At 39.2% G+C, this 27,210-nt stretch overlaps 1 protein-coding gene across 2 annotated transcripts; it reads right to left on the bottom strand.

Annotated features, from left to right (window-relative positions):
- Positions 1–4,677: 4,677 nt before the first annotated feature.
- Positions 4,678–26,293, bottom strand: LOC126166270 (interleukin enhancer-binding factor 2 homolog). Of its 2 annotated transcripts, none has more exons than XM_049920388.1 (8): positions 26,141–26,293; positions 25,743–25,925; positions 24,762–25,059; positions 24,262–24,424; positions 20,475–20,595; positions 12,844–12,955; positions 5,083–5,235; positions 4,678–5,006 (listed from the first exon to the last, which is right to left on the bottom strand). In XM_049920388.1, exons 2-8 carry the CDS (start codon positions 25,908–25,910, stop codon positions 4,855–4,857), a joined length of 1,167 nt encoding a protein of 388 aa, XP_049776345.1. In that variant the 5' UTR covers positions 25,911–25,925; positions 26,141–26,293; the 3' UTR covers positions 4,678–4,854. The 2 variants fall into 2 exon arrangements, with proteins under 2 accessions (XP_049776345.1, XP_049776347.1); XM_049920390.1 differs by having other exon boundaries at positions 26,137–26,267.
- Between the last annotated feature and the right edge of the window lie 917 nt (positions 26,294–27,210).

The following is a 27,210-nucleotide window of genomic DNA, read 5'->3' as shown; positions in this document are numbered from 1 at the left end:
GATCTGTCCCCCATTGAGCATGTTTGGGACTGGATGAAGCGTCGTCTTACGCGGTCTGCACGTCCAGCACTAACGCTGGTCCAACTGAGGCGCCAGGTGGAAATGGCATGGCAAGCCGTTCCACAGGACTACATCCAGCATCTCTATGATCGTCTCCATGGGAGAATAGCAGCCTGCATTGCTGCGAAAGGTGGATATACACTGTACTAATGCCGACATTGTGCATGCTCTGTTGCCTGTGTCTATGTGCCTGTGGTTCTGTCAGTGTGATCATGTGATGTATCTGACCCCAGGAACGTGTCAATAAAGTTACCCCTTCCTGGGACAATGAATTCACGGTGTTCTTATTTCAATTTCCAGGAGTGTATGTCCTCCATACAAAAGTCTGTGCAACTGTCAAATGATGGTATGTTTGTACGATTCTCCTGCGTGAACAATTCCTTAAAAGTGAAAAGCCTCATCAACAAGCGACTGGATGGAAACATTAGACCTGCTTTTACATAGGATCAGAATTTTTGTGGGTTCTCGAGCAGATTTTTTGCTCAGACATGACAGTGATAGTAGTTGTAGGATTTGCACATAACCCTTTTTGGCACGCAAATCTCTACTAACCTTAGGCTGTCATTTGCACGTTGTCTTCTGAATCTTGAATGCAACAGTCTTTGCTTCCTGAGAATTTTTTTAATTTATTTGTTAAACCACAGTTTGTCTTCATCGTCACTAATCCACTTACTTCTCCACAGCATGATTCACTATCTGTTTAAACTTTTCCCATTATTTCTTTATGTGAATCATACTGAACATTAAATAATGCCGATTCATTGTCCAAGGGAGATGTTAACTAATGCTTATCTGCTCTTTCTAGGAAAACACTTTCCTGGCCTTCTAGACTGATTTACTTGTATTAACTTTGGTAAACAGTCACTAAGATGACATGATCACTAATATCTGACACTATCAGTTAAGATCAGGTTTCCATAGTGTGTGGGCTGCTGAATTAGCTGCTTGTGACTGTTTTCAGAAAAGTGTTCAAAAGTACTTCACAAGCCTGTCTATATCCACAGCAATGGAATGGGATGGAGTCAAATCAAGTGATGCTGAGGGAATTGAGACGTGGAACATAGAAATTGGAGAGTTCTGCTATTTGGGCAGTAAAGTGACTGATTTTGGCAGAAATAAAGAGGGTATATAATGCTGATGGGTGACACCAAGAGAAACGTTAAGAGGAAGATGCATACTTTATGTGGTCTCAAATGGCCTGAAACAAGAGATCACACCGTTCTGATGGTGAAAGATGACAGTGATGTCCAATACAGAAAATATTTTCACACCTTTAGACAACTGACAACAGAAAACAACAGTTGTACCAAGACAGCAATGTTCTGTAAGTTGCTATCAAACAAACTGAAATTGCTGACTCCACTCTTCTAAAAACTATATGGTGGCTACTGATGTGTCTTATACTTTGAGCAACCATGTTGTCTTGACTACATAAAACAAAAATTGCACTAAAAACCAAATCATTGTTCATACTGAAACAGATACATTAACACGACAGATACATTAACACGACTGCCACGATGCCATCAGTGATCACAGCCAAGCCTCACACCTGATGCTGAGGCCTTGCCTGGCAATAACACAGTGATACTTTGCGCAAGACAGTCATCGTGTTAAGTTATAACACGTGCTGCTGAAAACTGGAGACAGGATATGTACTGCATCAGTACTATTTTCTACACTTTTCGATTTCACTCCCAGATGATGTTTGGGAAGAACTGCCCACTGGCCACAATGGAAGTCTGTGTGTTAGCTTCATGGCGATTATGTGGTCACTTTAAACATCTTTGAATTCTATACATAAGCATATTCATCATCTCTTGAGTTGTGCTGCCCAGTGGAGGTTAAGTTTTTCCTGACACACATTGATTAAAAGACCTGTGAAACTGCACAATTCTTCTAACATACATCTGTCTTCCAGTAATGGAACTAACAGAATTGTCAAGAACCATGCCAATTCATACAGAAACCACTGTTTTAGTTTGTCTTAATTTAACACAATGCACTTCAAATTATAGTGTTAGAGCACATAATTCACTATTATGTAACAGCGAGAGCATTGTTTTGCAGACATGTTCTCTGTCATTAAAATTACATGCCCTTAGAGGTTGATGTATCTCTTATAATTCATTTATTTTTTCAGAAGACAGGAAATACACATTAATGTTTCAGGGAATTTCAGTACCATTTAATCTGTGTGCCCCAGAGGACATGCTAGCCTCAACACATCAACAGTTTGGTTTGAGGAAGCAGGTTCAAATGGATGTAGATTGCACTAGTTATGCAGAGGTAATGAGACTCCTATGGGATAGAGTAATACAGTGAATGGATGGATCAAACCAGATTGAAGATGACCACCATCTGAGACATAGTCGTAAATTTTTCATACAGGATGGGGTAGATAAGTAAACCTAACTTTTAATAAAGGTTAATAAAATCTTAGAACAAATTATTTTGGCATCAATGGGGTACAACTGGAAGTTAATTTCACAAGGTAATCAACATGTCTCGAAAGTGATGTCCCTCATTGTTAATGCATTGAACAGCCAGTTTCTGAAGTTATGCAGAACTTTGTGAAGCATCTGTTGTGGAATACAGTCCACTTCCATTTGTACTGCACGCTGTACAAAGGGTTGTATTTATCCACCTCTCTTGATGTAAAAATAGCTGTACAGAGTTAAATTCAGTGAGCATACAGGCTATGAAATGTCACCATACCGGGAGATAAGTGCCGACGTGAAGAGTTCCCTTCAAACAACAATCCATTTCCAGCATTATGAGCGACGAATCTATCCTGCCAGAACCACAGTAGTCCCAATCCATTTGTTGAAGTTGTGGTTTCAAAAACTGTTGGACCATGCTGATGTACCATTCAGAACTGACTGAACAGATTTCTGGAATTTGACCAGGCCACTGTACTCCAATTACCTTTTGTACAACACTACCACATGCACAGAACTTCTCCACCCATAAAACACTATTTCCAGTTAGTAATAGCATTTTGAGTAGGGGATCTGATAATAAGTACACCTGCTCTGCAGCAATAGACTTTTTGGGTAAAAAATGTTTCAATGGCAATAGCACAGTTTGTTCAACCAAACCATATTTAAAATGGACAGTGGCACTAATGGAAACGCCCACTGCTTATACATCATTAGAGTCGATCTCCACCCTTCCAACACCTCCACTCCATTCACGTCATTTTGGAAGTAGGAATACTTCCCTTACCCAGCTGGAGAGTGCTTGGTGACAGGTGTAGTATTGTTCACGTAAGGTTCCGAGAGAAAGGAGTTACACTAACTGCGCTTTTATGGTCCTGGAATTAACGTCTTCCTGCTGTCAAATTTCCTATGTCGACAATGTTAATTCACACCCAATTTTGTGTCAACGTATTTGTAATTTTCCCGCAATTTACGCTTTGTGAAAAAATGTTTGTGGTGAAAAAACTGATTTAAAATGACGCTGCCATGCTGTTGGCTGATAAATAGTGTTGACAAACATTACGTTGTTGGTGCTCTGCTCAGCGAATTTCAACTGGTGAATGTGTGAAAAATGGAACAGGAACAATTTGTGCCGTGCCTCCTACCCCCCCCCCCCCAAGCTCTACTCAGTGTGGTGGCTGATGGCAGTAACTAGGTTTGTTTGAATAAAGATATTGTGTGACCAATCGCAACTGATTCCGAACTGTGTCCATTCCATGTGCGCAGTTTTATGATGTGATTGTGGCGACATCTTTGTCAAACCATATGAAGTGTGTTTCAGCATTTGGTCACTTGTGGCACTAGCTGATACTATCACTCACTCTGCATTGCTCAAATATTTTTGGTTTAAATGCAACATCAATTACGTATTTTTTATGTTGAGCAAAATGTGTTTCAAGAATTTATTCTCATTGTCACGTGCAGTATTTATGTATGTATTTTTTGTGGTATTACACAAATGAACAGAATGTGTGTGTGTGTGTGTGTGTGTGTGTGTGTGTGTGTGTGTGTGTGTGCGCATGTTTCTATATGACTGAAGAGGCACAGTACCTGATAATTTCAAGAAGACAACTACAATGCAAGAGATGCATAAAAAACATGCAATTGCTGCAGTGTTTCATTATTTAAATAATCAATGACAGCTGCAGGCTTTCCAGAAACATCAATTATGACATACGAAATTTGAATCAAATGTTTCTACTTCCCCCGACATTATCAATTCCAGTTACACCAGCAGTTTTAGTTAGATGATTAATCTTTACTAGGCAATAAACAAGTCACTGACAAGTATTTTATGGCTTTTATATACACATACCTAAAACGCAAAAATCCAAGGGGTATTCTATATGTAACATTTACAGCTTAAAATGTTTTTGGGAAGTGTAATTTGATGTTGCACTGTATTTGTATTCTGGAAATAAATGTAAAATAGAACACTAACCTTTAGTAGTTCATATTATTCCATCCAGAGAGCTAATAAAGGAAAAGACTGTCCTGGATACCTAATATAATTATTAGGAGCACTGTTGTCCATTACCCATATTACAGTACACTGTCGTCAGTTAACAGCTCAGTCCAATATCATACATTGAGAGTTACTTAATAGAGGAAAGGGTGTAAGTACAGAATACGCATGTTTAGGTTTCATTGTTTATGAGTATAATGTACACACATCACAGTGAAAAGTCATGAAACATCACACAAACATCAACTGTAACAGCTTGATGGAATGGTCCTGTAAGTTAATATTAAAACAAATATAATAAAAATCTTTAAACAATGCACACACACAGGGATTTAAATAAGGCCTGCATTAATTTTCTGCAGTTTCCATAGCTTCATCACCACCACCATCAGCTTCCATATCATCTTCTTCACCTTCTTTCTTTTCCAGTGGTTTTTCATATGCCTTGTCCAATGGAGACACCACCACACCATCCCAGACAGACATGTCAGTTGCAATACCTGGATAAAATGAATTTTTATTTAGCAATTTGTGACATCATGAATGCTAATACTTTGGTTTAATATGGAGTCATACCTGCACTGCCCTCTAGACCCAATATGCGCTTGTAACCTCCGTGTGCTAACACACGCAGTAATGTTTGTGCAGTAAGACACACCATATCTTGCTGCTCTAAAGTCATTGCTGTGTGAACCCGTATGTTACCTCCTTCACATGGATCTGAAATGCCTAAAAACAGTATTTTAATAATTAGATCTCTTCAGGAACATCTGCATGTTTTGTGCATCTTATTTGTTGGCATAGTAATATTAAAAGCAAAAATCTAACAAGCAATGCAAAAAATTGTCATTTGAGTATGACATGGTAATACCATCTGCATTTTTATTTTAGTACATGTGATTGTATTGTATTATTTGCAAGTCAGGAAGTGTAAATCCTAATAGTTACTGCCATTTTTCCTGTTTGTCACAGCTGCTACCTTAGACTGTAGACTTGTTTGTTGCAGCCTCCCGCATGTCCAGCTTGTGCTTTTTTTCACATTTACATAACCACTGCACCCTACATCTGTTTGTAACTGCTTACTATATACAAGTCTTTGTCTACCTCCACAGTACTTATTCCCACATTTACTCCCTTACTGAATTACCTGTTCCTTGACAGCTTGCACAAAATAAGATATCCATCCACAGGAACACATTTTTGCCCTGACAGCTGGGTGAGTCCACCCTGTTCTGAAGGGGGCAGTGGCCTGGGGGTGCCTGTTACGTGGCGATCTGTGCACTGTGTGTGCTCTTGTGGCAATCTCTGCACTACATTACACAGCATAGCAGCAGTTTTTACATTCCATAGGTACAAGGAAAGTTCTTAATCACACATGTCTGATTACACACAATGTCATTCGATTTGGGTTTGAAGAGGCAAACAAGGGAACAAAATTTCATTAAAGTCAGCATTTGAGTGGATTGCAGGAACCACTAGCTATTCCAACTGCACAATGAAGATAATAAAGGGGACGGAGGGGGGGGGGGCATAGCTGGAAGTACTTTCAAAGGCTCCAGTTCAGGAAAGATGTGGAAGAAGGAGAATAAAACTATTTGTAGGAACTGCCAGGTGGGTTGGTAGGGAGCTGACAATTTTTCACAAGATGCCTTTATTTTACATTGTCAATTTAGTGGGTGGCAATCTACACTACATATTTTGTGTGTTTTGTTTCATGTGATGATGTTCTGGAAGTGTTTGATCATATTTTCTGCTTTGATACTCTGACTTTTCCAGTGAACCAGTAAGAAACTATATTAGACTATGTACCTCTTCATCTATCACTCTATGTATTACACTAACCTTAAGCATTCTTCTGCAGAACAACATTTCATTTTATGTAGAGGCTACACTGCAAAAACGTACTTTCAGAAAAGATTTCTTAACACTAGCATCCGACTGTATAAAGCAACTGACCTTCGATTAGCACAGAAAATAACTTAGATAAAACCAAACGCAAAAGTCTGCATTGTATAACCCTTGTCGGAAGGTGGGATCATTTATGACTGGCAAAATTTTGTTGAGAAAGGTAGGTTCAATTGCTATTATTAGTTCACAACCTAGAGGCATTACCAAATGATGGTTTTGTTTACTGCAAACACACATTAAGATATAAATAATAAATTATTGGTATTAGAAATTTTTTTGAATAATTAATACTCCCTCTCTCACTCTGCTTAAGCTCAATTTTTTTTTTTTTTTTTTAGATCTGTACAGGTAGATTATGAATTACTCAGCTATGTAAGCAGTGAGTGTAGCTAACTGACGTAACAATCTTAGAAGACTACAATGTGATTAGTTAACAGCATTGTATAGATACTTAGTGACGGTGTAAGAATTATAGATTCAAAATATTTGCAGTGAGAAGTGAAGTACACAGAGTTCAACTGTAGCCAATAAAAACTGAACAACTCTTACAACAATGCTCTATGCACCTGGTGAGTCCCAGAGTGCAGTCCAGAAAACTCCAGGTTCAATATTTCATCAGTTCTGTGTGTTTTTTTCCTCGCCTTGCCATTTTTTCCACCTTGAACAATGTTTCTTAATGTGTAAAATGCTGAGCTATTGACTATAGGGCTCAGAGTAAAACTAAATCACTTAAAGTAAAATGCTGCAGTAACTGTTAACATAAAAGACATCAGTGCACCAGGTAAGAAGTCTAAAATGGATGACAATATTTGTTATGAGAAGGAATTCCAGTTCTAACAGAGAAAACAACGCTAACAGTCATAATGCAATGTGGACAGCATTTAGTAACAATGTTATTTACATAAAATATTTACAAAATTAGAATAGATTTACAAAATGTCAGTTTGTAATCTGGATTTTTTCATTTATTTTAGTTCCAGTTCCTTAATTTCTTTTCCTTCTTTCTGTGTTACTTTCTTCTTTCATGTTCCAAAGCAATAATTTACCTTTATTCTACACTATTATTCAAGGCATTGTTATCTCCTGTTGTAAAACTGGTACTTCTCATTGAGAACATTTTCTATTCTTTTTGTTTTTTGGACAAAACTCTGAAACTAGATTCTGTAACAGAATCCTTACCTGTGTGTCAGAGGTTGTTTTTAGTTACAATTATCCTAAGCTTTGCTGTCAGTTAATTGACACTATCATTCTTACCAACTTTAGGTAAACACTATGTTCGTAACTTCCTGGCAGATTAAAACTGTGTGCCGGACCGAGACTCGAACTCGGGACCTTTGCCTTTCACAGCCAAGTGCTCTATCGACTGAGCTACCCATGCATGACTCTTGAGGCATCCAGCTTTGCTTCACCAGTACCTCGTCTCCTACCTTCCGAACTTCACGCAAGCCCTCCTATGAAACATGCAGAATTAGCATTCCTGGAAGAAAGGACATGGCTTAGCTGCAGTCTGGGGAATGTTTTCAGAATGAAATTTTCACTCTGCCAGGAAGTTTCATATCAGTGCACACTCCACTGCAGAATCTTTTCGAAGGGTGGGGAGACTTTTCACTGTAGGACCTTTGTCGACTTACTTTCCTCGATCTCTTTACTGCGGCACCTTTGGTAATACATACTGTGTATCTACTAAGTAAAATTAATATCTGCTATCAAAGCACAATAATTATGTCAATCACCAATTTTAGCGACATTGCCAAGCGTGTTTCCTGCTAGTGTAGTGAGTACCGAACCTGTTCAGTGGATCCAAGTCTAGTGTTATACAATGGAGCTGAGTCCCGCAAAGTTCAATTTCTGAACTACCGTCAACAGTGACCTCCCACAGTTTCAAACCTCGCATTTAAGAAATCATTCATGCAGGAATGATCATACAAACATACCACAGTTTCACATCCCCTAGTATGGAGGAAACAGTAATAGGCATCCCTGGTGTAGAGAAACAACTGTGAGTTAAAAACGAAGCCATTAGCTCCAGATCGAAACCCAGTCCAGTTTCACAGTGAGTACTCTACAACACTGGCTCCTTGCTTAGCTTTCATTTATCACGGATCTCTCACCCAGCACAAAGTTGTGAGCAACTGGGAAAAAGTGCAGGTGAGTCATACACTTGGAAAATGGAAAACTTGTTCCGTACAATCATCAACCAATACCTTTAACATTAGTCTACTGCCAAGTTCTTGAACATATTCTCAGTTCAAATATAAACAATTTTTCTGGGACTTGAGAGCTTCTGTCCACAAATCAGCACAGATTTAGAAAGCATTGCTTGTGCAGAACTCAATTTGCCATTTTCTTACACAGTATCCGGTAAACCATGGATCAAGGGCAACAAACAGACTACTCCTTCCTGGATTTTCACAAAGCATTTGACATGGTTGACTTATGGTCTAAGCATACAGAACAGGTTCCAGATACCCAAGTGGTTCGAAAACTAACAAAGGGAAGGCCTCAGACACGGCCGACTGATTCGGCTCAAATTTCTCAGGTGGCTTGTGTACAACCTAAAACAAAGGACCCTAAGATATTTTGGGTCAACACCCTCGCAATTTTGAGAAAATCACCCCTTAAAGTTATGACGAGCAATCGACTCAAAATTGGCGGTATCGATAGGTAATTGTAAATAGAGCATTTTTCATCATCAGATATGGGGTCTGAAAATGCATACTTTTGGAGATATCGAGGTAAGAAACTTTTATATCTGCCGTTCTGTAACCACATGGTAAACGCTTCTCGCCGACAGCACCGATATTGCTGGCATGGTAGCTCAGCGTGTTCGGTCAGAGGGTTACCTGCCCTCAGTAATAAAAAAAACTGAGTTAATCCATCAACAACGAACTTAAACGGATGTCTTATGACGTCCGCCCCGAGCAGATGCAACGAACGAAAGCAAACAAAATGAGATTTAAAAAAAGAGATAGCGCAACGGCCTAGGTAAGAGACTGGGAATCGGAGAACGCGCACTCTAATCTCGAAGAAACCTAGCCGATGTTGTTCTTTTCGTTTGTATTTCTCATATTTCAATTGTTAGGGATAGGAGGGTTAATAAGGTAAGTAAATTAATAAGGAATGTTAACAATAAGGTAGGCCAATAAATTTCTCAATCCTCTTGGGATAGTCAACAACTAAAATGTTACTCCAGGTCACTTTACAATGGCTCCTCCAGTCACTGTTACGTGTCCTCGCATTTCTTCGAACAACTAGATGGATGGTACTTGTCATATAAATATTTGAAACAAATATACTCACAGCACCAAGAACATCTAATGAATGCAATCTTTCGACAGCTATACTCTTCCTTCCGAAGAGTCGGCGAAAAGAGTTTACCAGGTGGGTACAGAAGCGGCAGTTGTAAAAGTTTCTTTCCTCGATTTCTGGAAAAGTTTGTGTTTGCGGACCCCATACCTGATGATGAAAAATGCTCTATTTACAGTTATCTATCGATCCCTCCAATTTTGAGGAGATTTCTCATCATAACCTTTAGGGGTGATTTTCTCAAAAACGTGGGGGTGTTAACCCAAAATATTTTAGAGTCCTTCGTTTTAGGTTGTACACAAGCCACCTGCCAAATTTGAGCCGAATCGGTTGGCCGTGTCTGAGGCCTTCCCCTTGTAAGCAATATAACACAATATGTTGTCCTCGACACTGGGTGATCATTGGAAACAAGGGTATTATCAGGAGTACCCCAGTGAAGTGTGATAGGAACACACTTATTGTCAACATACATAAAATGATCTGACAGACTGAGCAGCAATCTGCACCTACTGATAACACTGTGGTATATGGGAAGGTGTCAACTGACTGTAAGATGACAAGATGACTGATGCAATTTTTTGTGACTATTGACAGCTTGTTTTAAATGTAGAAACACTTAAGTTACTACAAATGAGTAGACAAACCAACTCTGCAATTTTTGAATACAGCATTAGCAGTGTATCTGCTCACAGTCACATTGTTTCAATATCTAGGTGTAACTACTCAAGGAATTTTACGAAAGCATGGATTGTCTGTAAAGGACATCATGTTTAGAACATGAGTTCAACCCTTCTTTGAATCCTGAAGTGTTCTGGATCCCACCAGGTTGAATTCAAGCAAGATATTGAAGCAATTCAAAAATGGGTTGCTAGATTTGTTACAGTTAGGTTTGATCAACAAGAGATTATTACAGAGATGCTTTGTGAGCTCAAGTGCCAATACCTGGAGTGAAGACCTTTTTTGTGGGACACAGAACAATTCTATTGCCACCAACATATATTTCATTTACGCACCATGAAACAATGACCAGAGAAATTAGGGCTCATACTGAGGCCTATAATAAGTCATTTTTCCTTTTTCTATTTGGGAATGGAACAAGAAATGAAATGACTAATAATGATACAGGGTACCCTCTACCAAACATCATACCAATACTTGTGGAGTACCTCTGACTGTATTTCTCTCGTAGGTGCTTCTATTTACATCTCTGGAAGCAAGTCAAATTAGGACTCAGGAGAGCCAATGAATTGTCATTGCAGTCTCTATAAAATGTGGAAAGAGAAGCCTAACAGAGATTGTCACTTGAGTATAACATGGTCATCTCACTGCAAACTACCCTGGATCAATAATTTAAAAAATAAATGTAACAACTCTACTGCAGGCAGTGAATTGTTGGAAGGCACAAAAACTAGACTGAGAACTTTGCCAGCTTTCCAACAAATCATTTTGTCAGAGTTATAGCATACACACAAAATAACACTTGCACAGCTACATTGTCCTGACTTACAAGATTGTGCCGGGACAACAGCTCAACTGAGGCAAGCAGCTGTGCTGGATGGAATGGGGAAAGTAGCAGCAATTAGATGGGAGGGTTGTAGAAGGCTGGAAGACAGCTGAGTAGGAGATGCTGCGGGTGCACATGCATGTGCCAGTAATGAGTTCATTCTAGCCACAGGCAGTTGTGCACAGTTAGGTGCAGTACTGAATAGAAGAGAATATGAACGAAAATGGGTACTATGTCAACAGGATGAGTTACTATTGGTCCTGGAGCAGCACTGGAGATGGATGTGGGGGAGTGGTTGGTGGAGAAAGAGGGCGAAAGAATGATGAGACTGAATGTTTAATTTCAAAGACAACTTCCATCTATATTCAGGGGAGAGAAAGAACTGTGTGTGTGTGTGTGTGTGTGTGTGTGTGTGTGTGTGTGTGTGTGTGTGTGTGTGTGTGTGTGTGTGTGTGTGGAGATCTAGCATCCTGTGCCCAGCAGCATGTTAGGTCTGTGGGTGGTCAACTCTGCTCTAAGCCACAGTTTGGCTGTGGCCATTCATTTTGGTTGGCAGCTGGTTGCATAAAATGCTGAGAAGAAATTACAGAATGTATGGTTATGATATGACTGTTTTAACAGATAGTCTTGCCTCTGACAGGGTAAGCCTGTGAGAAGCCTTGAGGAGGCTATGCTGCGTTGGTGTACTGCACAGGGTCTTACAACTGGGAATTCCACAGCACGACAATCAATGCAGTCCTTTGATACAGTTATTCCTACCAGTGATACCATGTTCAAGTAGGTAGTGATTAAAAAACTTCAAGAAAAACCACAACAATTTGCTACCACCACCACTTGCCTAGTGCCTCGGTTCCGAGCAGCAGCCTCCACATAGCACTCACAAATTCAGACCACCACCTTCTTCTTCCCCACCTCCACCTGTACGTTGTGCAATTCTGCCGATAGTATTGCCATTTGGCTAAGAGCACTGTCAACTGTGGACTACTTTAGTGCCTGCAGCAAGCTCTGTACAGCTCCTGCCACTGCAGTAGAGAGTAAAGTTATACTACTTATGTTGTGAGGACAGTATTCTGACATTGCAATATATTTATGGAGGACTAAGATGATATCAAACGTCTACTAAATTAAATTCCATCATAGCGAAAGTATCAGATTGCCAAAACACACCATTTTTAAAATATTGCTGTATCATATTCAGTTATATCTTATTGTGCCACTACATTTTGTTCTAGTGCCATCCTGTCAAGTTCAAGTTGATAGTTTATAGTGTGCAATCTGGCATATTTACAGAACTAGTGTAGTAAAACCACTTTTCTGCTACCATGGATGTTTGGGCTGAACTAATAGCAGCCTTACATTATAACATCCCAACAGATAATACCCAACTTTAGCACCAGACAGTTATTTATCTAATCTGTTGCTCACTGTCAATATTTAAATTATGTTGTACATGTCACAAAGAAGTTCAACACAACACGCAGCTCATGATCAGGGGCATAGATCCTCATAACAATCTACATGGAAACAATCAAAATAAGAGACGGTGCTGAAGTATTACGTAGGCATATTACCTAACATTTATACACAAAATAAAGCTTTAAATTTATGTAGAGCAATACCTGCTGATCCTGGGAGAAACAAACCAGCTGCAAGCAACTGCAGAACCCTGCGATATGCCTGATTGATTGGCAATGCCTGGCGACTGGGATTATTCATAATTGAACTATGTGCCTGTGAAAGAAAAATATTTTTAATCTGAATTGCATTTCATTTTATACAAACCACACAAAGAAAATGGTACGACATACTGGTTGATCAGCGGACATAAATTTAGTAAATTTATGAAGAACATTAGTTATGGTTCAGTTGTCATAACCTAAAGTTGTATGTAAAATTTCATTTACCGATCTTGTTTCTTTTTCTTGAGATGCTGAAGACCACAGGCAGCATGGTTATGAACATTTGTTATGCATCAACAAAGAAACTAGTCATTTGCACAATCTGCTAATTGAATTAGCCTTACTTAGCATTAAACTTGTTAAAAAATTTCAACAAAATTAAGATCTATCTGAAAATAAATAAGCACTAAGTGTTAAATTAGAATGTGCCATCCATTGTGGCATAATGGACTGATGCAGCAAGCTCAATCGGAATATTGGAACTGTGTATGTTGTCTAGGTACAGTATATAACTTCCCAAGTTTGCTGCATGTGATGCATGGCTTACAACATAGTAAGTCAACAAAGAACTGCAGAACTAGCAATCAGGCTAGAGACTTCTCATTTAATGTTGTCTTGAGAAATCACTATAGTTGAAATATACTATGCAAATGAAAGTACCTGGACACACCCAAAAACATAATTTCCCATATGAGGTGCATTGTGTTGCCGCCTACTGCCAGGTACTCCATATCAGTAACCTCAGCTAGAGAGCAGAATGAGGCACACCACAGAAATCATGGACTTCAAACATGGTCAGGTGATTGGGTGTCACTTGCGTCATATGTCTGTACGTGAGATTTCCACACTCCTAAATACCCCTAGGTCAACTGTTTCCAATGTGTTAGTGAAATGGAAATGTAAAGGGACACATACAGCACAAAAGCATACAGGCTGCCCTCGTCTGTTGGCTGACAGACCACCGACTGTCTAAGAGGGTCGTAATGTGTAACAGGCAGACATCTCTCCAGACCATCACACAGGAATTCCAAACTGCATCAGGATCCACTGCAAGTACTATGACAGTTAGGCAGGAGATAGGAAAACTGATTTCATGCTGTCTGCTCATATGCCACACATCACCACGGTGAATGTCGAACGATGCCTTGCTTGATGTAAGGAGCATAAACATTGGATGTTGAACAGTGGAAAAACGTTGTGTGGAGTGACGAATCACGGTACACAATGAGGTGATCTGATGGCATGGTGTGGGTATGACGAATGTCCGGTGAACGTAATCTGCCATCATGTGTAGAGCCAACAGTAAAATTTGGAGGCGGCTATGTTATGGTGTGGTTGTGTTTTTCATGGAGGAGGCTTGCACCCATTGCTGTTTTGTGTGGCACTACCACAGCAAAGGCTTAAAATGTTTTAAGCACGTTCTTGCTTCCCACTGTTTAAGAGCAATTCAGGGATGGCGACTGCAACTTTCAATACAGTCAAGCACCTGTTGATAATGCATGGCCCGTGACAGAGTCATTACACGACAATAACATCCCTGTAATGGACTGGCCTGCACAGAAACTTTACCTGTATCCTATGGAACACCTTTGGTATGTTTTGAAACACTGACTTCGCGCTAGGCCTCACCAACCAACATTGATACTCTCTTCAGTGCAGCAGTCAGTGAAGAATGGGCTACCATTCCCCACAAAACCTCCCAGCACCTGATTGAACGTATGGCTGTGAGAGTGGAAGTTAAGGGTTGTTTAACACCATACTGAATTCCAGCATTACCGATGAAGGGCACCACGAACTTTTGAATCAAAATCAGTGAGCTGTCCACGTACTTTTGATCCCATAGTGTATATTATTCTGTAATATCAGGTAAACCATGAAATATGTGGCAATTACTTTTTGCGTTACCACACCTCTCAATCATTTTGCCTAATCAAGTGTCACTTCTAATTCGTTATATCTAATTCTTATTTATCGCCCTACATGCTACTCATTTTGTCTATATCTCACCTTTCCCTTCCCAGAGGCAACTAATCATGCATCTGACAAATATTTCTCTGATTAATGAAGGTTAGAAATTTTTATATTCATTAATTTCTAGAATATTCATGAAAATAGTCATGACATCATTAACAATTACACTTATCACATCAGCATGGGAGCCTAAAGCTTTTATTATGTGCATGGACTCTTATCAGTGTAACTTCAAGCTTAACACTCTGCCGTCTGCACGTCTTGTAAAAATTTATTTGCTTGGAGATGGCAGTGCTAATTCAGATTACTTGGCTTGTTGCCGGCTTTTCTTGACATGATTGGGAGATTATAAATCTTTTAAGTTTAGCTACTCTCATCATTAGTTCTCTTAAGTTCTCAGCCCTGTTCCCTTACTTTCATGAAATTTCAAAGGTGTACACATGCAAGTAAATATGTCGCTTTATGTGACCAGAAAGTCTCAACCAGATCACGACGAGACGTACGCGATGTAGAGGCAACCTCGAAGTTTTGCTCAGAAGAAGGTACAATGTCTTATCCACAAATCAGATGCTTTCAATAAATTGTGAAATCGGGCCTTTGTGTTCTGTTTTGAAATACTGACACGTACGGAATGCATTAAATAATGTGCAATTAAAGAGTTACAAGCAAACCTTTTTATAATTTTTCTGTATACACGGTAATAAATATTGGTCTGCCTGATCAACTCCTTTCATGTATTTATTGTAGTCTAATGCACTTTCAGGTTTTTTTATTGTGTAACTCATTTTGTTATTATTTGTATTATCAACTTTTCGTTTCTCCACATAACTATTTTAATCTATAATTGTTTTCTCATGTAATTTTGTTAATTATTACATAAGGTAGTCTCACTTCCATCTTTAATTAGCAACCCACCATCATACTTTGGCTGTTATCCTCATAAGTGCAATTAATATCACACTCTACCGTTTCGTGCAGATTACTCCCGTTGTGTTTAGCGAAATTCCTTCCCCTGCCGGCCCACGGCTGCTTCCAGAACCGTTGCAGACCTCGCTGACCTTGGCCGCAGTTCAAGTTGCCTCCCCGGGGACCCACCCCCTCCCCCCCCCCTCGGCCGCTCACCTTACTCAGAACTGGGAGGACACTCCCTCACCCCCTCTCCTTCACACGCCTTCCGCATTCCTCATGCCAGACCCTCTTGTCACCGCTAACCACGACCCGCAAACATCTGTCGGCAGTCTCCTCGGGAAATCAACATCCGAACGCACCAAGCTGCATATTGCACATGCAAATGTCCAATCTCTGCCAGCTCACTTCGACGAGTTCAAATATATATTTCAGACTACTGATATACACGTAATACTTTTGTCAGAGACTTGGCTGAAACCAAGTATTCCTACAAATTCCGTAAACCTAGATGGCTATATCTTCCTCAGGCACGACAGATTCAACAGACGAGGGGGCGGAGTAGGGGCGTACATACGCTCTGATTTGTCACCTACTGTACTACACACATCCGACAGCAATGTAGATAAACAAGAGGAATATATGTTCATAGAGATCAAATCTCTTAACAGAAAGTGCTTAATGTGTGTCCTTTACAAACCTCCTAAAGTAGGCGGGTTCGCCTCCTTCAAAACTGCCCTCTCTAGTCTCGAATCGTCATATGAACATGTAATTATAGCAGGTGACACTAACATTAATTTTCTGTGCAATAGTCCTTCCACTGGGAAATTTAAGAGGATGCTTTCTTCCTCAAATATGACGCTACTTCAGCTGGCACCTACTCATCACACGACTACCAGTCACACTTTCATAGATATATTCGCAACGAAATCTCCAAACAGAATAATCCGCACCTCTCAAATATCTGCACCTGGCATGTCGGCCCATGACATCATTTTCATGACGTATTCACTAGAATGTCCTAGAAAAAAACAAAAACTGTCTACATACCGAGACTTCAAACGCATAAATTTGCCTGAACTCGAAACTGTGGCGCAAGAAATAGTTTGGGGGATGACATCTACTCCCCTCATGGACATAAACGACAAACTCCAAGATTTCACTACCAAAATTACTAAACTATATGACAAATATGCTCCAATAAAGACCAGAAAAGTAAAAAGGAAACCTGCACCTTGGCTGACTGATGAACTAAAACAGCTCATGAATCTCAGAGACGCTGCTCATCGAGCATACAAGATACACCCTACCCCTGAAAATCACATTGTATACAAGCAGAAGCGAAACAAAGTCAGTCAAGCGGTGAGAAACGCTAAGCTCAGGCATGCCCGTACATTAGCTGACAACAGATGTAGACCAGCTATCCTATGGAAAAATCTCCGTAGTCTCGGCTTAGGCAAAATAAAAGTTGCAGAAAATCCCATGGTCCCAGCTGAAGAACTAAACCGATTCTTCACATTACCTGCAACCACAACTGAACCGCAAAAAAAACAGAGAATCATTGATTACTTCATGGGGATGAACGACTGTAGCAAAGAAAAATTCTATCTACGGCACGTCACTTGCAATACTGTCAAGAAAGCAATAATGCGGATTAGATCAGCATCTACTGGACATGATGGCATCACTATCCAGATGGTAAAACTTATTATTGATCAACTACTGCCCTCTATAACAGACATTTTCAACGACTCATTAATCACAAGTGTTTTCCCTGAGGCCTGGAAACTGGGACAAATTAAGCCACTGCCTAAAAAGGACATCGCCACAGCACCCTCTGACTACCGCCCCATCTGCCTTCTTCCTGCACTATCAAAGGCCTTAGAATATATAGTCCATGACCAGCTCACCAACTACCTAACTACTAACAACCTACTAGACGAATACCAATCAGGTTTCCGTAAATATCGAAGCTCAACATCCGCACTGATAAAGGTGACAGATGACCTGAAACTTGCCATGGACAGACAAGAAGCGACTATCATTTGCTTCTTAGATTTCAGCAAAGCATTTGATACTGTCGACTTCGACATCTTACTAGCCAAACTTAGCGGTCTAAATTTCTCACCAAGTGCAGTGCAATGGTTTCGCTCATACATGACGTCTCGTCAGCAACGCGTCCTGTCCGGGAATATAAAATCACAATGGCGGCAGGTAGTGTCAGGCGTTCCCCAAGGCTCAGTACTAGGTCCCATACTCTTCTCTCTGTATGTCAATGATGTGTCATCGGTTCTGACTTATTGCAAATATCATATGTATGCTGATGACCTTCAGTTGTATCTAAGTGCGGAACCAAACAATCTGAAGAAAGCTATTGAAAACTTCAATACTGATCTCGAGGCATTATCAAAATGGGCACAGGACATAGGACTAAAACTAAACCCATCTAAAACCCAAGCGGTACTTGTTGGTCACTCTAAGCTCATTAGCCCAAAACATCGGGAATCCGTACCATCTCTTATAATAAATGGAACAAATATTAACTTCTCTCCCTCAGCAAAGAGTTTGGGAGTAATAATAGATGAAAATCTAAATTGGACAGAGCACGTAACTGCAGTGTGCAAAAAAGCATCAGCATCCCTTCATGTCCTACAAAAATATAAAAAACTCTTCCCTTTCGATCTGAAAAAGAAATTAGTACAAACGCTTATATTCCCAATCATTGATTACAGCGATATTATCCTACAAGGCCTCTCTCAGGAAAACTCACGACATCTGGAACTGGTCATGAACGCCTGTGTCCGATATATCTGTGACATTCGACTTTTTGATCACATTTCACCAGCATATGCAAAATTGTCCTGGCTGCGTGCAGACAAACGCAGAGATTTCCATACTCTCTGTCTCATCTACTGCCTTATAAATGTACACTGTCCCTCATATCTCTCCTCGTCCTTAACGCTTATGTCTGAACAACATGACAGAAACACACGTTCCCATCATAATAAAATCCTCTCTGTTCCACTGCATCGCTCAGTCGCCTTCTCCAAGTCCTTTACAGTAGCGGGAACCCGACTCTGGAATAACCTCCCTCGGTATGTTAGAGAACTTAAAAACATGTCCAGCTTCAAAAAACAGTTAATGACGCATCTACTTAAGCAACAGTAATGCTTTCCTTTGTACACAAATGCACTTCATCTCATTACTTCCCTCTTTCCCCCTCCTTAAGTCTCCCTCCCCAAAAACTCGCTATACTAGTAAACATCTACCTTACACACCAAGATATTAATGTACATCTGCACAAATCTTCATTACTATTGCCAATTTTTCTCATGTTTATCATTATTATTTAATTTTTTTTTACTGTTACTATTATTACTTTTATCATAATTTGTATGTATAGCACCTGTCGTAAAAATACTGCCAGTACTTACTTTATTAGGTCTTAGTCATTATTCTTTATTCATATTGTGACTAGAGTAATCAAATTTTCTTATTTAAACTATTGTCATGTTTTAACTCTGATGTGTGAAATGCTGCATGTGCTAAACACTGGTCCGATGTAAGAGAGGGCCTGATGGCCCTAATCTGATCAGGTTAAATAAATAAATAAATAAATAAAATAAATAAATTTTGCTACATTTTCTTTGAGCGTCAGTCAAAGTGGCATTATGTATTGTAGAGATCATTTTTATCGTTTTAGTTTTTCAAAGCTCTTCATACCTGTGCGAGTACTTCACCTTCCCATTGATCACAAGCTTCAAACATTGATTTTCGCATACTTTAATTTTTCCAGAAATTCTCTATTTTTCCGTATTGTTCCATGAACTCTAATTTTCTTTTGAAGTAACTTCTCTGCAAGTTCTACACTGTAATAATAATTATACATGTAGATGTGATGCCACTTTCCATAGGAAGGTATCAATAATTCCATCACTGTTGCTGCTACAGGCTGTCCAGCACCAGAATTTACCTTAAATGAGGAACTGTATCTTGTACTCTAATCACACAGCATCCATATGAGTATGCCGTACTTCTTAATTTTCAACAGATTGCAAACTCTAAAATTTAACCGACCTTAAACTTTTAGGAAAAATCAATTATGAATTCCACTTCGAAAAGCCGTGATCATGTGTAGTAAATAACGGCAGAGCAACTTGCTATCTTGTCCAAATTTTACACTACCACAGACTACACCATTAACAATCAGATTCAATCCTTGTAGATGTGACACGTGTTTATATTTGAACCCTTTTACACATCCTTTATGATTTTCTTGTAACAGCCAATGCTAATAGTTTTCCTTAAACACTTAACTTGCCTATTTACACTGCACTATGACTTCCGCTGCCACCACGACAACCACCATCACCAATGAAGACACTCAAAGCTGCACATTACAGTTCTGCTTTCTGGGTGCTCATTACTAATAGGCCTAAATGCAATGATTATGGAACATACTGCATGTCGGCTGACATGTAAGACCTTACACTGTCATGCATGAAGTCTTACCATCTTCACACGTACATACTTGATTTATGAATCTAATTTCAAAACTGAGAAATGCTGATTTTGATATTTTTGTACAGAACAGATGACAACCCGACAAATATTTTGTGCTCTTTTATCAACTGTTTTTTAAAATTCTAATTATCCATTAAAATCAAGTACAATAAAAATGCCTGTCAACTTACCAGCAAGTCGAGCATCCATGGAGAAAGAGGTTCAAAACCTTCAAATCTGTTTCTTAGATCTCTCAATAGGCGTATAAGAACTTTTATTGATGAATGGTGGGCATTTTCTTCAAACCAACGGCTGAAAAGTTGATAAGTTATCAAAATCATGTGGCAGATACTTCCCCATCAAATGTATTATGAATACGCAACCTACCACTACAATCGTAATTCAAATTTTTTTTTTTTACAGTTATCATGTGTTCCACAGAGAACTGTTCAAAGCAGAGAAGTTTCACAACCGAGCACAAGAAATCTGTGGTGCACATATTGTGAAACTATAAATTAATCCCTAGAAATACCAACAAGTAATTAAGACGAAATAAATCTCGGGTGAACAGCCTGGTATGAGCGTGCCTGTCCTATGCACACTCATATCAGGCTGTTCACCAGAGATTTATTTAGTCAAAATATGCCTGGAGAAATTGAAGAATCACAACGAGTAATTAGTATACCATTTATTTTGAAAACTATCTCCAATTCAAAATCAATTTTAATGTGTCCACAGCACCACACTCCAATATAAATGCCCAACCATGTGCCAGCTGAAGTGTACAGCCTAAACAGTGCCTATTTACCGTGATAATTCACCAGACTGTCAAACTAAACAGCAGGACATTATGTTACCAACTGATCATTTCCTTTGAAACAAGGATAATAACTGGTTACAGCTATCTCTTAGCCAATAAGCCAGAAACAGTTAACTTCTTATTTGATGACAATGGGTACCAAAATTGTTTCCCTGTATGTAGTAACAAATACAGATTTTGTAGCAGTAGAACTAGTGTGCCAATCAAGCTCTCAATCACGCATGTGTGTGGGTATATTACCCATTGTACCATGCATGTCATATTTCTTTCACAATTTATTCACAGGTCAATTTGAGTGCTGAATACCTCTTATTTGCTTTGAACAGTGACAAGCCTCATTTCTTTGTTTTGAAGGGTGACACTGTACAGATACTAAACTTTCTTGGGTCGACCGAAGCGTCCGATCCCACCCGTCTGCAGTGACCTTTGACGTAAGGCTGTTGTGGTATGTGACGTCACGATGGCGCAGAATATAGTTTGTGAGAGTGGCGTGTTTGTAGGTGTCGTCTTGATGCGATCAGTGGTGCTCTCTGGTGGTGTGTTAGGTGATGTTTTTGGTTTAGTTTGCGAGTGTGACGTCGTGTGTGAATTTTGGTAAATTGCCTTTATGTCTTTGGTAGGTATGGATATGACTGACAGGGTCAACAGTTTGCGGTTGTTGGCTACGACAGGGGACAGTGCGTTGTCTCTAATAAAATTTCTTCAACTATTCGGATTTTTGGATGAAGTCATGAAGTGTTCAGTAGGTCGTGAAGAAATGAAGCTTACTTAAAGTTCCAGCGTCTTGGACCATGGACGGCTGTATGTGGAGATGTCTTGAGGATAAGTCATGGGAAGTGTTCGATCCCAATGTGTGGCTGTGAATGTTGGTATCGGTAGATGTTTTTGAGCTATATAGGTCAGGGGAAGTGTTCGATTCCAATTTATGAGATCAGGAGCTACTGTTGAACTACATACGTCAAGGGAAGTGTCCGATTCCAGATGACATTGTGTTTAATGGTATTTGGGGAGTTTTGTGATGTCTGTTTTGCATGGAGGTGGGTGTCTAAATTTGTTTATATTTAGTTTGTCCCCACCCAAAAACCCCCTATTTCCCGCACTTGTCCCGTTAGTGTCATTAGGCTTTTTGTGGAACGTGTGTGTGTTTTTCGATGTATTTTCGCCCTCATAATGTGTACGTAACGACTTTATATGCACCATATTGGACTCATGGTTTATGGTCGTTTCCGCCATATTTGTGACATCATGGGTCAAAGCAGACGGGCAGGATCGGACGCTTCCGTATTTCCACATTCTTTGGTTGTCCTAATTACGAGAAAAAATTGTGAATTATATTCGCAATTTACACGAATTTTGAATTTTAGGTCAATAATTTTCTTATTGAAATTTTTTACCCTGCGCACTATTTCCTTTTAGCGCTCAAATATCATCTAGTGCCTTATAGTTGTGTAACATATTTATCCTTTTATTGCTTTGCTATACTCCCATTCTTAGATCATAGATCTATGGTCTAAGCCTTGTTTCATTAGTTGGTTACATTGGTTCACACTCTTGCTATGTGATTTTTGCAAGAGGGATCCATAATTAAGATTTAATGGTCTTACGCTGTGGTGTGAAATTAAAGGTGGTAATAACATTAATGAAGGTCTTCTCACAACATTCTTCCAATAGGTGTATGTGGAGATGCCCCCACGATAATGTGTGGCACAGATCACTGGAAAGGTCAACATTAATACTAGTCCTGTATCAGACATGACAAGCATCAAGCTGGTGGTACTGAACAGACAGTAACTGATTAATTTTCTTTCTGTAGAGAAGTTGTGCTGTATTCACTAAATAAAGGGGACCATTAGAGGGGTAGGGATGCTGTTTGGGTTACAGTGAAAGCTGACAAGCTCTTTTGATAAGAGTGAAGAAGTACATGTTGGTCTATGGGGCTATTATTTCAGGTGGAGACTGATGCTAACAATCTCAGTAGGTACATGTGTTTTAGATTCACTAAGAGGAATATGTATCTAAATGATTTACTGTCACATGACTTGAGTTCATACAAGGGGTTGTGCAATAGGGGCCATAATCACCTCATTGTGAACCTCAATACTGGATTTGAAGATTGGGGCCTGCAATGAATACTATTGAGGGAAACTGGAGGGGAGTGGGGGTTCCTGTCAGACCCGTTGTTGAAAAGGACAAAAGGCATTCTTCTGTCTTGCATGCTCGTGTTGAGCCCTGTTAGGAGAACTGTTTTACAGCATTACTGTAATTTTTCATTATTGGCAACAAATATAGGCCCCTGCTCCTAAGTTAAGTGGGAGTGGCTGGCAGTGTATTCTCTTCCTTTATGGGCGGGGAGGGTGAGGTTGGCATTCAAGTTGTTTCACGTCATTTGTTTTTTAACTGAGGTATGTGTTATTGTCTCAGTTTTCTAAATTGTTTCTTGAATTGTGTTAAGAATATTTTATTACTGTACACTATTTTTTCTTCATAAGTTTATTTCCTTTCATGAGTCTCCATCTCTAATATTAAATTTGGTGCCTGAATATTTTGTGTGGTTAATGTTTTTGTTGTGTAAGCTATCACCCATCGGTATCTGCATCTACAGTTGAGACATATAGGTTAACCAATGTTGCTGAAACCTCTTTCTATAGTTTGTGGTTTTTCACTGTGTGTATTGCCACCATATTTTGTCATTTTGTACTGCTGTCTGATGTCAAATTTGCACATAACTGTGTCTTAAGTTCAACTATTATTATGAATTTGTGTTTTTTATTTGGTGTTTATATTTCCACACCAGTGTAATATTAGGTGGTGTTGGCTGTCATTTCATTTCTTGTGAAGAACAGCAACCACTGAGCCATTAGAGATAAACTTCGAGGTTTTGAGAGGCAGTCAGTTTATGAAATGAGTGAACACCATGAATACTACAAAGTTTAGAACATCAAATCTTCAGATTTCAATGACAGCACACTCAATCCCTTATAACGTAAAGTGAACTATCCCTGACAATAAGTAACAAGCTTCAACTTTAATTCATGCCTTCTACAGCAAACAAGCAATGTCAGAGCAGACTGAAGCTTTTAGAAACAAATAACTCATATTATTAGTACATTTACACGTTTTCGAAGAGTGAATGCTATGAACATGGGAAACATTCTCACCTGTGTCTGATTGCTGCTAAATGACTCTGCAAAATTTTCTGGTCTAAATGCAGTTCAGGGTCTAGTTTCCGAAGATTGTGATGGACAGTGGTCATTAAAACCCTCACAGTTGCTTCAGAACTACTGATCTCGAAGCCACGGTCATTTGTTAACATAGAGAGAACTGAAACATTTTTTACAAACTTTAACATTATTTCTCTCTCTCTCTCTCTCTCTCTCTCTCTCTCTCTCTCTCTCTCTCTCTCTCTCACACACACACACACACACACACACACACACACACACACACACACACAAACGTTTTATATCTTATATAAAACCTCTTTCCCCACTGTTTCTGCCAAAACATATTTTCTGAGTATGTTTACTACATAAGTATTCCCACAGAATACGCCATTTCACATATTGCAATATTCCAATAACTAAAAAATTGCCAATTTAATACTACTACTGTAAAGACAATGTTTGACATTTTCTCAAGGAATGATTGAGTTACTCACTCTCTTGTGGATCTTGAGCTTTCAAATCTTCTTGCACCTTAACACCAAGTGCATCAACAGCTTCTCTTGTTGGCAAGGTTTTCAGTATGACAACAATGTCTGCCACGTTATGTCCGGTCATCATAGTTCCCTTTTTAAAAGATCCAACTTGTCTAACTTCTTCCAACTGACAGGCATCAAAGCCACCTGGAGCAACAACCAAGTTGTCCATTACTGTCTGTATCTTTGTCACAAGATTTAGAACAGAAGTCTGCTCTTGCGGTGATGGTGACAGATCTGTATTTCTCTTCAGAAGTGCCTACAAAGAAATCAAAGTTTTTTTTTTTTTTTTTCTCTTCACAAGAATGCAGCACCACAGTAAAATATGACGAGAAAAACAAGCAATAATGATCTTAATTTTGTCAGCCTAATACAACTGCTACAAACAATAGTAGTCCTAAAGCATGAACTACCTACAAATTTATCCTTTTTAAAAAGATCAAGGAACTGTCAGCACTAGAAGGCAAATTCCAGGTAGACTAAGTACTAATGGTTCTTGTATAGAGGAACATGAGCAAACACCAAAACAATAATTACCCATGTGATCTATATAACCTATCAATAAAAACGATCTGCAGATGTGAAATGCATAGAAAAGTATAGTGAAATAATGTTATAGAACTTCACAGTTATTCTTTTGTAAACAATTATGCACTCGTCTGCTACCAGCAGCCGAATATGCAATGCCACAAAACCGTGAAATTGTCAGACTAAAAATAATTGTACGGAAATATTTCTAGTAAACAAGAGGCTCATAATAAATACATAAAAAACACGTAGTTAAAAAAAAAACTGCTTTACAAGACCGCTAAGGTAAAACGTACAGATGGCCAGATTTACAGACATAAGCACCAGGACGACATACTATTTCTATGTACTCAAACTATAGATATTAGCCTACTTCATTATTAATTACGGTTAAATGTAACACGAAAGTTTTACCTGCGTGAATGCAGTCTCATCAGGCAATGGCTTTACACGAGGAAACGCAGATTCACACAAAGTAAGATCGAAAGGGTGACGAGGGACAAAAGGCTTAACTTTGAATGGCCCTGGTCTGCCCATTCCTCTTCCCATTCCACCTCGACCTCTTCCTCTTACCATCTTCATCTTGTTACTGTTGTGCTGCAATTAAACACATAAACTTTTAAACTTCACCCTGGCTGTAGCTTAAACAAAGCTTTCTCTTAATCAGCTATTCAACCACGAACGAGACAACACGCCGCGGGATTTCTTTAACATAGTAGAAGCAACTTCTCCTAAATGCAAACTTCTATTGAAATAAAGTGAGAAACTTATTTCACAAGCATTCAGATGCCCTTATTAAAAAACGTACTTACGTTACAACTCGTTCAATACAATCACTACCCCGCGTCTTCTACAACAACAGCACAAAACCAGACGCCGGATCCAAAGACCGCAAATTATGCATCAACCTCAGATGACATTTGTGAGACATTACCAACGATATCACTATCATTAGCTAAAAATTAGTGAATCAACGGAGAAAGAGAAAAATGATGCCTCCTGCATTGGTAATGTTATACACGGTTGAATTCCCAAAGGCGTTTGTAGGACATAAAAATATTACATTAGCATCTTCGCAAGCGATATGTACTTTAAGTTTGGTCAAACATATTCCACCAGCGTAAAGGCTGATTCAGCTTGACGGAACTGGACGTAGCGAAACGTAATAAACAAAACATTCCACAGGATTTCAAATGGTCTGATTTACACAGGCGGTCAATGGGTGGAATGGAACGGGACGGACTGGAACGTTAAGGTAAGGTCAAGGTACTCGGAATGAGCACTGTGACGTTGACGCTGGTGGCGAGAGGATGGCGTCAATTCTAGTATCCGATTCCACCCGTCGACTTTGACCAATTATGTAATGTATGACGTTGTTTTGTTTGTACCGCAAATTACCCTCGTTAAGCGTATATTAAAAATTCTACATATATTGTTTTGTTTTCATATTGTAATTCGTTTTGGGCATGATTTATACGATCTTGATTTCTCACACAACTGCTTTTAATTATGGATGAGTCATTTGGATTTACAGTGAAAATTTGGGTCAATTCTAGTGTCCGATACCACCCGTCAGCTTTGACCAATGACGTAATGTGTGATGTTATTTTGTTTCTGCCGCAGATTGCTGTCGATGAACGTTAAATTATTTCTCTGGATTTCCTAGTTACGATAGTATATTAAAAATTCGATGTAGATTGTTTTGTTTTCATCTCGTGATTTGTTTTCAGCATCTGTTGTTAATGAATGTAGTCGTGATTTATAAGTATTCGTGATTTATAAGGTCTTGTGTTCTCACGGTGTTCGTTATGGATAAGTCAGTTGTTTTTGCTGCGAAAATTCTGCTTCAGAAAATGAGTGACCGTAAATCAACTACAAAATT

This window comes from Schistocerca cancellata, chromosome 1 (assembly GCF_023864275.1).
Source record: "Schistocerca cancellata isolate TAMUIC-IGC-003103 chromosome 1, iqSchCanc2.1, whole genome shotgun sequence".
Lineage (NCBI taxonomy): Eukaryota > Metazoa > Arthropoda > Insecta > Orthoptera > Acrididae > Schistocerca > Schistocerca cancellata.
This window is presented reverse-complemented; position numbering and strand designations above follow the sequence as displayed.

What these genes read in the sequence shown, in the direction of transcription:
- LOC126166270 (XM_049920388.1), bottom strand. Translation starts at nt 25,910, where the DNA reads ATGAAGATGGTAAGAGGAAGAGGTCGAGGTGGAATGGGAAGAGGAATG. An exon ending in AGCTCAAGATCCACAAGAGA is followed by an intron (nt 24,425 to 24,761) that starts GTGAGTAACTCA and finishes AAAATGTTTCAG; the next exon opens with TTCTCTCTATGTTAACAAAT. An exon ending in GGGTCTAGAGGGCAGTGCAG is followed by an intron (nt 5,007 to 5,082) that starts GTATGACTCCAT and finishes CATTTTATCCAG; the next exon opens with GTATTGCAACTGACATGTCT.